The 12,864-nt window shown below is 41.0% G+C and overlaps 1 protein-coding gene across 1 annotated transcript; it reads left to right on the forward strand.

The window, feature by feature from the left end:
- The first annotated feature begins 668 nt into the window (after positions 1-668).
- On the forward strand, positions 669-4,120 carry snap29 (synaptosome associated protein 29). The gene is made up of 6 exons (XM_041043320.1): positions 669-758; positions 1,456-1,692; positions 1,842-2,035; positions 2,248-2,333; positions 2,413-2,517; positions 2,799-4,120. The coding sequence occupies exons 2-6, from the start codon at positions 1,456-1,458 to the stop codon at positions 2,957-2,959; spliced, it is 783 nt and encodes a 260-aa protein (XP_040899254.1). The 5' UTR covers positions 669-758; the 3' UTR covers positions 2,960-4,120.
- The last annotated feature ends 8,744 nt before the right edge of the window (positions 4,121-12,864 follow it).

Consider the following 12,864-nt stretch of genomic DNA (forward strand, 5'->3'; position numbering starts at 1 on the left):
ACCACACAAGTACTGTTCTGGTCTTATATTCTGGGTGATATGCAACATGACTAGTCCAGTGGTAATAAACTTAAAGAGACGTGCTTCAAGATTGATTGAGTTACATCTGGATTAATCTTGTAAATGAATTTTTATTTGTTTTTCACTGTATTCACTCTTAATTCTTTCAGATACATATACAGAGTTTTATCAACAGAAAAATAGAAATTAAAGAGTAGACTGATGTATTTGAAATGATGTTGTATTTTATGACCCATGGGATGTAAGTGAATATTTCCTACACCTCAGTTGCAGATGATTTTTGGTAAATTCTAAATGGAATAATTAATTAATGATGGGAAGGACAAAAAGCTGAGATTTTCTATAATTCAAATACATATAGTTTACCTTTAAAATTAATTCAGTGAATTGACTTAATGAACTGCTCTTACTTGTACAAAGTTTCCACATATGTATGTTTGATTATTGTTGTATCTCTTTGTTGTTTATAAGACATAAGTGGAATCAGAGTTTTTTTTTTAATACATACAACCTGATTCAAATACTTAGAGAGATCCATGATTGATCTGTGATAAGACATAAGGGAACAATGTGAAAGTGTGACATTAAATCACTTTTCAGCACGGCCGTGAGCCTTATGCGTTTCTGTTGCGCAGGAGTAGCGTTTGGGACAACACGCGGCTACGTCACCGAACGTGACCGGAAGTCGTTTACAGTCATCTGAGCAACAACAACGTCGGCAGCTCGGACGGTCAAAGGTTTGTCTTCTCAGTTTATTAAACCAGTGGGGTTTTTTTATACTTCAGCTTCGGATATAACATATTCTACGAGAAGACAAAGACGGTGTCGGCACAGCGCCGTCTTGTCTTGGCTTCTGGGTGTGGTTATTTGGATAGCTTTCAAACCGCCTTAATTATCTAGCAAGCCAACACCCTTTAAAAAAGCTTTAACTCCTGAAACATAACGTCATCTATTATACAGCAACAATTAATTTCCCATTAATGTAAGTGTTTTAGCAAATTATTAGTGTGTAACTTTGTGACAGACTGTCTCCATTGCTCAAAATTAGTTTCCTTGTAGCTAGCCGAAGCCAAAAATCCAAACCTAGCGTTACTTAATTTCTCTCGAAGTTGGGATACTATCTGTCTAATTAAATTAGCAGGAAGAAGTTTTCAGATCTTGTATTTAGCTGAAATGTAGCAATACCGTAATACCATGTAACAAGTTAAAGTTCTGCATTCAAAATTCTGCTTTAGTAAAAGTACTTACTATCAAGACGTATAGTATCTAAAGTAAAAGTATTGAAAGTGAAAGTCATTTTTCAGAAGTAACTATAGATATCAATGTAGTACAGTAAAAACTACAATATTCCCCCTGAAATGTAGTGGTTTATAAGTACAAAATAAAAATTGTGCTTGAGTTGAAAACAATAAACATTGTATGTCTGCTCCACAGATGGCCTACCCTAAATCCCACAACCCGTTTGCAGATGATGACGATGATGAAGACTTTAAGCCTAAAAGTAGGGGTTTCGATGACGACCCCAGTGACAGTGGGATGAGTGAAGCTGAGAGGAGGCAACGGTATCTACAGCAGGAAGTGATGCGTACAGCTCAGTCTGCTGTGGACAGCAGTTACCGCTCCCTCAGCCTCATATATGAATCAGAGAAGATGGGTGTGGAAACTGCAGAGGTATTTCACACTAATCAGCTTTTCCCTGGTATACAAAGAATTATACTGTAATAATCAACAAAGAATTCTTGTAGTTTCTGTCACTCTCTTTCTCTTTATCTCATTCTTTCTCTTGCTCTCTCTCCCTTTCCTTGTCTTTGTCTCTGTAGGAGCTGATGCGACAGAGTGAGGTTCTGAAGAGGACAGACAAGATGTTGGACAACATGGATCAGGACCTGAAGACCAGCCAGAGGCACATTAACAGTATAAGGAGTGTGTGGGGCGGCCTTGTTAATTACTTCAAGGGCAAGCCAGAGACGAAGCCTCCACCCGAGCAGCCTAAGGCCTACCAGACCAATGAAAGGTAAGATTCAGTTGGTCAGTATGAATAACAACCATCTCAGAGAAAACTGGTTTAGGTCAAATTTATTATTATATCTTTACATCATCAGTCGCTACTACATTCTTAGCGTCTACGTTTTAATTGTTTTGTTTTTTTGCCATTTCCAGCACCTTGTCATTAGCTGACCTTCACTAAATATTTAAACAGTGCTTATCTGACTCTTTCATTCCCAGATTACAGAATGCCTTGTCCAGCAGCAGAGAAAATGAACACAAGTATCAAGCCAGCCACCCCAACCTAAGAAAGATGGATACAGGAGGTAAGGGTTTGCACAAGAACCTCACGGCATAACCACACCACAAACTGGATTACCACAATTTTTGATTTCTGTATTGCAGGATTTGGAGCTGCTGCATCAGTAGATGACAGCTCATCTAAACAGAACGGATACCCTCAGAATAGACACCTTAGGGAGGCTCACCAGACCCTTGACAAAAATTTAGGTAAGAACTATTTCTGTTTCAAATCTCTAGTATTACTAAATGACTGTAATACAAAGCTCGATAAAATGCTGATATGAGAAAGGCTTATGAGGAAGCTTTTGGCAAAGTTTAAATGAAATGGTTTAATCTTACAAATGTATATACATAAAACATTCATTGGGAATCTAAAATAACAATACAGTTCTGAATATTCTCATTCAGGTAAAAAATGTTTCTCTTCAAATACTGTCTGCCAATCTACAGTTTAACTAACATCAGATATCCTTTTGTGAATTACCTAGATGAGATGTGTGATGGCTTGAGCAGACTAAAGAACCTGGGACTTGGTCTACAGTCTGAGATTGAGGACCAGGACGACTCCATTGGTTCGCTGCTGAATAAAGTGGACAAGATGGATGTCAAGATCCACAACACAAACCAACAGATTAAAAACCTTAAATAAAAACACTTGGACAGACTTTACAGAGAAAAAGACAAGTTTGTCTCAACATCTGCTCACTTGATTTCCATCCTGATCTTTGTCAAGTATACTTGTTATTTGATTGAGTCTTTTTTTATGTATCAGAAGTTGTAGCTATACCAGACAAGTAAGTGAACACATTTTCATCCACATTATTGTCTGACATGTTGAATTGAATTTTGTCCTGCCCACTATTGCATATGCCTCTTGGAGATACCCCACCTTAAACTGTGATTAATTTACTTATGTGCTTTGAAGGGAAGACCCTATTCCATGTTTGTGTTTGATGTAAGGGACTGTCTGTGTCCAGGTAAAAATCAAATGTTTGTTTTCTCCATCAGGCTCCACTGTACATCTGGCTGAATGTAGGCAGCTGAATTAGCGTTGTTTGGGTGACTGGAGTATCAGTTTGATCGGTTTTTTTTTTTCAGTCGCCAAAGACATACAGTTGGCTGCTAGTTTGCTCATCATTCAGGCAGAGCAGATGAATGGTTTGAGAAATGAAGAAGAGCATTCTAAACTAACTGATTCAGTAAACAGGCAAGAAGATTACATATACTTAAAACTAGCGTGTTACGTGTGTGTGATTCAAATCCTGGACCTGCCTCAGCATTTGTACAAAAACACATTGCAAGTCTTACTCAAGTCACTTTTGCCTTACATGTAATATGTATATACAGAAGAATAGCTTTTGGCTTTGTGCCATGGTTCTATCTTCACTGGTGCATCTCATCATAATGCTTCACTTTTTGAAATTCATTTTAGTTTGATGTTCATGTTCTTCAGTGCTTTCCATAGCTTTATATAAATTGTTTATATTGATATATATCATAGTGAATGATGCAGAATGTGATGGACTGAATTATTGTACAGCATAAATAATGTGAACAAGCCGGCTGTGAATAGAAAAACTCTAAAAACGGAAAAAATATCCCCACTATTATAATTGTAATCATAAACCTTCCCCAGGATACAGGATAATAGTTGAACTACATGTTTGCTTTTCAGAAATCAAAACACAAGGTTATTCTGATAGAAAAAATAAGAAAATAAATGAGGACGCCTGGTCACAGTGTTTTGTTTTTGTTATGCATAATATGTATTCTAATCAAAACCACATACCCAATAAAAACATTATAAGGGGAGTCTCAGGTGTTTTAATAATTGTGTCTGTTAAGAGTGGAGCAGGATGTCTAAAGCACCACAAGGTGACGCCACAGTTCTAGGATGAAATTTGCATGAACTTCTGTAGCAATATAGTTAATTGTTTATTGGGTCACATACATTACTAGAGGATCAGATTGGCTTAGTTTTGCACTGTGATCAAAGCATTGAAATACATCAACTGAATTACATTTAGAATAATGTTGAATATTTAAATTTGTTGAATGTAGCCTACTTTAGACATTAAAATCGTTTAAAAAAAAAAAAACAATTTAATCTTATGGTGACAGAGAATAAGGGTACACCCTTATGCCAAAACGGTGATTTATGACCCCCAACCCCCACCACGTGGCATAAACCCCGCCCCTTTATGACGTCACTTTTAAACTCCGCCTCTATGACATCACTTCATTCAATCTACCCCCTTCATTGTTTTTTCATTCCCTTCAAGACAACATGAAACATATATAAACAAATATTAATAAATTAGGGGTGTTTGATGTGAACATTGGTGTGTGCTTGATGTAAACATCGGCTGTAGGTCTTTTCTCCTTGTGCTGTGGTCACATGGAAAAGAGTGCTAAGTGACAGAGTTTCATATCAAACATATGCAATGTTGTAGACCCTAAGGCGTCTCATGACAAAGCATTTGTTGTTTAGGGTGCATCAAAGAACCGGCAAGATGACTCGTGGTAGGAATACGAATTTATCAGCTTGCTTAGAGGTTACCGTTTGCGCCGAAATACACTCTCCTCCGCGTGAAAACTTGTTTACCAGTCTCCTCAGAACAGCTATTCATTTAAACGTCTTATCTTTAAAATTATTTCATGAGGGTTTCTCTTGTTAAAAGTGACTCCAGGGGAGCTGGAAGGCCTCAACTTAACGCAGTCAGACTACAGTAAGAGAGTATCTGAATCATAAAAAACAGCTGTTGACAACAAAGAGTTGCATGCAGGTCACTCACTATAAATACTTACAGATTTAGTAGAAAGCGCTGAGCGGTGTTTTGGGAGATCGGATACGTCTGTCGGAGTGTGCGGACGAGACAGCGGGGACGAGGATTTTGTGCCGACCGTCCGTCGGTCTAAAAACCGTCTGAGACTCCGCCATGTTAAGCGTCAACATCAGTGGCGGTTTTTGACATGGGCGAACCGGACAGACGCCCGGGGCGGCATCACATGGGGGGCAGCACAACCACGTGAAAAGAAAATCATCTGCGCCGCTAAGCTGTTTTCTATTATCTATCATATTACTGTCTGGGAAATTGGCCAATTCGCGCCGTCCCCATCTCCCAGCATGCACCACCAGCATATGCATGTAGAAACGACACCCTGACTCAAGGTTTTTGTTAGGTTGGAAGAGTGTGGGAGTCGCCCTTAGTGATGGTGCGCTAACACTCCAGGTTCCCACATATGTGCGGCAGCGCATGAGGCAGTTGTATTGAACCACTGTAACAACGTGTGGTTTGGTCACTGACGTTTGAAGCACTCGAGTGACGTTCGAGGCAGGTGAGTGCTTCCGACGTCATACGAATCTCCTGATTGGTTCGGTTTGTCATGTGAATCACGTGGCGGGATCGAGTGTGTTCAGGGATAGGATAGCTCTGTATAGTGGCGCTCATTAGAATTTTTCTTTGCAGAGTAGGTTGGTTTGTTGCGGTTGTTAGGTGTTTTGAGAGTTAGTAGTGTTGATAACGTATTTTTGGAGAATCAGTGTAGCTAGAGCAATAGATATATAATATATAAATTATATAGATATATAGTCCTATGGGTTTTTTCCAAGGCTGGGGAAATAGTTCGTAAAAGAAGAAACCGTTTGAGCCCCAAAACTGTAGAAAAACTGTTATTTCTTAATAAAAACTCATAAACAGTTACACAAGCACACCCACTGCCCCGTTCTTTGAGCAAACTGCCCTGTTACAAGCACACCCTCTTTACCTACGTACACGTACTATGTATCTAGCTTCACCATAGTCAGACTTGGAGTCAGACGTGTGTGTTTTGGTTAGGAAAAATCACGTGATTTATGACGTATGAACCACTTTACTGCTTCATTCGGTATCGAAACCCTGTCATTGGTTTAGTTGTCTTGCAACAATGTAGCGTGGGTTCGATTCCCGTCAGAGCTGCGTGTCATTTAGCTCATGAATTAGACATTTGGAATGAGATCACATCTCCAGCCATCTGGGGACTGAACACCCAGTATTCAACATCTTTTAAGACTATTTAGACTTGTATTAGGATAGCTCACGATTCATAACACAAATTATCAGGCCAAGTATATCGCTGTTTCCTACAACAATCAGACGTGTCAAATAATATAGCCTATGTATTTAATATATATATTTAATATTTGTATTTTATTGTGTCAGCTTGAAACCATACAAACATGTTGTGTAGTCAAACAAGAACGTGCATGCCGAATCAAATCCCAAGTAATTCATGAACCAATAAATGACACATCTTGATTGCACTTCATTTTATTGACCACTAGATGTCCTACTCGAGTACTGTGTCATTGAAGCCTCGGGTAATGAACCATTCTTTTAAAATCGGTTGTCGAAGCTTCAACAAAGCCTCAATCAGCTATCACTAGCAAAGGGAGCGACCTAGCCAGGTCCCCTATTTTTCAATTGTACAGTTAGATAAAAAAAGAGGCTTGATCGCACCCTGTAGCTGGCCTATCTGACAGGCCGGCCACTGTCAGACAAGTCAGACGTACAGGTAGGCTTGATCTCGCCCATCGGCTGGCCTGTCAGACAGGCCAACCGTGCAAGCAGTTCCTCCGGCCAACAATTTAGTTTTAACAAGGGCTCGATCGCACCCAGTAGCTGGTCTGTCTGACAGGCCGGCCACTGTCAAACAAACCAGCTGTGCAAGCAGGTTTGATCACACCCATTGGCTGGCGGAGCTGTTAGACAGACTCAACGTCGCAGCCATACCTCGTACAATCCCGAAGGACAGACGGGCTCAAAATTACCCCTCGGCCGGCCTGCCATATAAGCCAGCCAGCCAGGCCCCCTGGCTGACGGTTTCAATTTCTACACTTAGACAGGAGCTCACGCCAATTGGCCAGCCTGTCAGACAAGCCATCAAAATGTGAAATAGCTACGTTTGTCCGCAGTACAAAACGTATCAGTCTCACAATTAGGGCCTGAAAAGTGTGAAATTGTCACTTTTTTTTGCCCCATTCTTTTCTATTGGCCTGCCGACGGGTCATATGACTGATTGCAAGTCTTCTCAAAATAAAAGCATGGCGGCCATTCCTTTCATTCTCAGTGTAAAATGCATTATTTCAAGATTGTTTGGACATAAAAAAGCCTTTTGATGATAGTTCTAGTGAGAAATACACATTAAAATTTCACAATATTCATTCAGTTCTTGTAAATTATCTTTGTTTGTTATTACGATAACAAACCAAACCATTGTTATGTGGTTGCTATGGACACTGCCACAGAGGAAACCAAGTGGCCTGTTTGTGATTGTATATATTCGTTACATTGTGAGCTGTTGAAATATTTATGTAACTGTTGATGACATCCGTTCAATTAAAAAAAACAAAACAACATATAACGGATTTTAGTGCCCCTATATATATATATATATAAAATCACGTGGCGGGATCGAGTGTGTTCAGAGACAGAATAGCTCTGTCATTTCGGCGGTCATTTGAATTTTTCTTTGCAGAGTATGTCGGTTTGTTGCGTTTGTTAGGTGTTTTGAGAGTTAGTTGTGTTGATAGTGTATTTTTGGAGAATCAGAGTATATAGAGCAATAGATATATAATATATAAATTAGATATACATAAAGACTTATATAGATAGGTATATAGATATATAATCCTAAAAACATTAGATATAGATAAGACATATAGATTCATTACATATATACACACACACACACCCCAGTTGTAGGAAACAGCGATATACTTGGCCTGATAATTTGTGTTATGAATCGTGAGCTATCCTAATATAAGTCTAAATAGTCTTAAAAGATGTTAAATACTGGGTGTTCAGTCCCCAGATGACAAATGTGATCTCATTCCAAATGTCTAATTCATGAGCTTTCCCAAGCCTTGAAAAGGCGCTGCCGCGCATGTGTGGGAGCTTAGAGTATCAGCGCACCATCACTAGAGAGGACTCCCACACTCTTCCAACCAAACCACCACCTTGAGTCAGGGTGCCGTTTCTACATGCATATGCTGGTGGTGCATGCTGGGCTGGCCGATTGGCGTGAGCTCCTGTCTAAGTGTAGAAATTGAAACCGTCAGCCAGGGGGCCTGGCTGGCTGGCTTATATGGCAGGCCGGCCGAGGGGTAATTTTGAGCCCGTCTGTCCTTCGGGATTGTACGAGGTATGGCTGCGACGTTGAGTCTGTCTAACAGCTCCGCCAGCCAATGGGTGTGATCAAACCTGCTTGCACAGCTGGTTTGTTTGACAGTGGCCGGACTGTCAGACAGACCAGCTACCGGGTGCGATCGAGCCCTTGTTAAAACTAAATCGTTGGCCGGAGGGACTGCTTGCACGGTTGGCCTGTCTGACAGGCCAGCCGATGGGCGAGATCAAGCCTACCTGTACGGCTGGCTTGTCTGACAGTGGCCGGCCTGTCAGATAGGCCAGCTACAGGGTGCGATCGAGCCTCTTTTTTTATCTAACTGTACAATTGAAAAATAGGGGACCTGGCTAGGTCGCTCCCTTTGCTAGTGATAGCTGATTGAGGCTTTGTTGAAGTTTTGACAACCGATTTTAAAAGAATGGTTCATTACCCGAGGCTTCAATGACACAGTACTCGAGTAGGACATCTAGTGGTCAATAAAATGAAGTGCAATCAAGATGTGTCATTTATTGGTTCATGAATTGTTTGGGATTTGATTCGGCATGCACGTTCTTGTTTGACTACACAACATGTTTGTATGGTTTCAAGCTGACACAATAAAATACAAATATTAAATATATATATTAAATACATAGGCTATATTATTTGACACGTCTGATTGTTGTAGGAAACAGCGATATACTTGGCCTGATAATTTGTGTTATGAATCGTGAGCTATCCTAATACAAGTCTAAATAGTCTTAAAAGATGTTGAATACTGGGTGTTCAGTCCCCAGATGGCTGGAGATGTGATCTCATTCCAAATGTCTAATTCATGAGCTAAATGACACGCAGCTCTGACGGGAATCGAACCCACGCTACATTGTTGCAAGACAACTAAACCAATGACAGGGTTTCGATACCGAATGAAGCAGTAAAGTGGTTCATACGTCATAAATCACGTGATTTTTCCTAACCAAAACACACACGTCTGACTCCAAGTCTGACTATGGTGAAGCTAGATACATAGTACGTGTACGTAGGTAAAGAGGGTGTGCTTGTAACAGGGCAGTTTGCTCAAAGAACGGGGCAGTGGGTGTGCTTGTGTAACTGTTTATGAGTTTTTATTAAGAAATAACAGTTTTTCTACAGTTTTGGGGCTCAAACGGACTATATATCTATATAACTTATATATTATATATCTATTGCTCTATCTACACTGATTCTCCAAAAATACGTTATCAACACTACTAACTCTCAAAACACCTAACAACCGCAACAAACCAACCTACTCTGCAAAGAAAAATTCTAATGAGCGCCACTATACAGAGCTATCCTATCCCTGAACACACTCGATCCCGCCACGTGATTCACATGACAAACCGAACCAATCAGGAGATTCGTATGACGTCGGAAGCACTCCCCTGCTTCGAACGTCACTCAAGTGCTTCAAACGTCAGTGACCAAACCACACGTTGTTACAGTGGTTCAATACAACTGCCTCATGCGGTGCCGCGCATGTGTGGGAGCTTAGAGTGTCAGCGCACCATCACTCCCACACTCTTCCAACCAAACCACCACCTTGAGTCAGGGTGCCGTTTCTACATGCATATGCTGGTGGTGCATGCTGGGAGATGGGGGCGGCGCGAATTGGCCAATTTCCCAGACAGTAATATGATAGATAATAGAAAACAGCTTAGCGGCGCAGATGATTTTCTTTTCACGTGGTTGTGCCCCCCATGTGATGCCGCCCGGGCGTCTGTCCGGTTCGCCCATGCCAAAAACCGCCACTGATGTTGACGCTTAACATGGTGGAGTCTCAGACGGTTTTTAGACCGACGGACGGTCGGCACAAAATCCTCGTCCCCGCTGTCTCGTCCGCACACTCCCACAGACGTATCCGATCTCCCAAAACACCGCTCAGCGCTTTCTACTAAATGTGTGAGTGACCTGCATACAACTCTTTGTTGTCAACAGCTGTTTTTTTATGATTCAGATACTCAATTACTGTAGTCTGACTGCGTTAAGTTGAGGCCTTCCAGCTCCCCTGGAGTCACTTTTAACAAGAGAAACCCTCATTAAATAATTTAAAAAATAAGACGTTTAAATGAATAGCTGTTCTGAGGAGACTGGTAAACAAGTTTTCTCGCGGAGGAGAGTGTATTTCGGCACAAACTGTAACCTCTAAGAAAAAACTAAATGTTTTATTTTATTTTATTTTATTTTATTTTTTTAAAGCCGTAGGATAAATCTGATAAATTCGTATTCCTACCACGAGTCATCTTGCCGGCGTAGTCCGATCCCTATGTACCGATGTTACTTTCTCGCTTGCACATACCTTTCTCTGTTTTTATTTTTCTTTGATGCACCCTAAACAACAAATGCTTTGTCATGACACGCCTTAGAGTCTACAACATTGCATATGTTTGATCTGAAACTCTGTCACTTGGCACTCTTTTCCATGTGACCACAGCACAAGGAGAACGGACCTACAGCCGATGTTTACATCAAGCACATCCAAATGTTTACATCAAGCACACCTAAATGTTTACATCAAGCACACACAAATGTTCACATCAAACACCCCTAATTTATTCATATTTGTTGATATATGTTTCATGTAGTCTTGAAGGGAATGAAAAAACAATGAAGGGGGTAGGATGAATGAAGTGATGTCATAGAGGGGGGGGGGGGGGGGGGGTTGGGAAGTGACGTCATAGAGGGGCGGGGTTTACGCCACATGATGGGGACTGGGGGGGTCATAAATTAGGGTCATAAATCACCGTTTTGGCATAAGGGTGTACCCTTATTCTCTGGTGACACATTATGCTGAAAATGAGACGTTAATGATAAATTTCTTTCAAAATGATAATCTTAGGATGTGTGAGTGTTTACTACACTGGCTCTATTGTATACCAGCTGTGTTGCTGTGTGTAGTTCAGGTCCTCATGTTGAAGCATCTATTCATTATCATTCCACTGAGTTGGACCAGCTGCTCCTACATAGCCAACAAGCCTTCATTAGGATGACTTGCTAATTACAGTACACACTTCCCAAAAACACATATACAAACCACTGGGGCGATGCAGAGGGGAAAACGGGGTAACAGCTACTCAGTGCCCCATGCTGATGAAGGCCCCAACATGTCTGGACTAAAAGGTGTTTTTGTGGTAGCTCAAGCATGTACATGTAAATACTGTATGCTTTGCCTAGTTGAATACTTCAGAAGCAACAAAAGTCAGAAATAGAGAAACTAGTGTGAAATTAAACAAAATATGCAGGAACACAAATTTAAGGTATTTCCTGTGGTAGCTCAAACAAATTTGTCTTTTTTTAGAGACAATCTGGTTTGGGCTCCTTCCTATTTCCAAGGAAAGGAGAAGCACCATTAAAAATCATACTTTGAGGGAAAACTTTAATAACTACAAGGCAGAAAAGTCTTAGGTTTCTTAAAGTTTCTCAAAGGTTTGACTCCCTTTTTGCCAAAAGCAGTCACTTAATTCTGTAACTCCAGTGGAGCGATCAGAGTAGTATCAAATGTGAAAACAATGTGATTATATAAGATGGTCAAACTGAGCCTACAGATAAATATGCTGAAGAAGGGACCTCAGATTGAGGTGGCACTGCACATCCACCGACACCACCAATAAACGGAAGTCACCTCTGGGTTCTCTCCCTTCACGCCATCCACTGGGGCGGGGAGGGCTTTGAACAGCTGTCTTGTCAAAAGCAAACAGTGGCCGTGCTGTGACAAAGGCCGTCGGTGCAGGAATGCCCCCCTTTTCAGCGGTCATAATCCCAGAACACACTGCTGTCGGAGCCCATCAGGCACTGGGCCAGAGATGGGCCTTCCTGCCCTTTGGAAAGCGGGTTAGCAGCAGAGGCAGGGCAGCCAGGGGGGTAAAGCCTGCTTCAGAAGGGATGGACTGTCAGGCTGACAGCACTCTATTGCCACTGTTGTAGTAAGAGAAAATAAAGAGTTGTGCTGACGGAGGGGAGTTTGGTAGGGAGCCGGGCAGAGGGAGGGAGGAGGGCAGAGAAAGAGTGGAGGACGGCTGGAGAGATTAATGGAGGAGGTGAAGTTCAAGTGCCCCTGAGATGAAACACATGAAAGAAGCCAAGAGTCTCTCTCAAAGGACCAATTTGGGAAGTGTTGATTTGTTAGATGTTTTTAAAAAGTCATTTCTTATAGGTTATCAGTGACAGAACTAGTGTACCACTGAGAACACAGTGGGCAAGTCTTTTTGAATTTTTCTATTTTAATTTTCCATTATCAAACAAAAATGCACTTCGTATATGAAGACAATGCCTACTTATGCGGCATATGTAATTTTTTAAATTTCAAATGCATCCATTATGTTGACAAAATATAAAATGGCTGTATCAGAGTATGTATAAGTAGAACCTGGC

This window comes from Toxotes jaculatrix, chromosome 7 (genome assembly GCF_017976425.1).
Source record: "Toxotes jaculatrix isolate fToxJac2 chromosome 7, fToxJac2.pri, whole genome shotgun sequence".
NCBI lineage: Eukaryota > Metazoa > Chordata > Actinopteri > Toxotidae > Toxotes > Toxotes jaculatrix.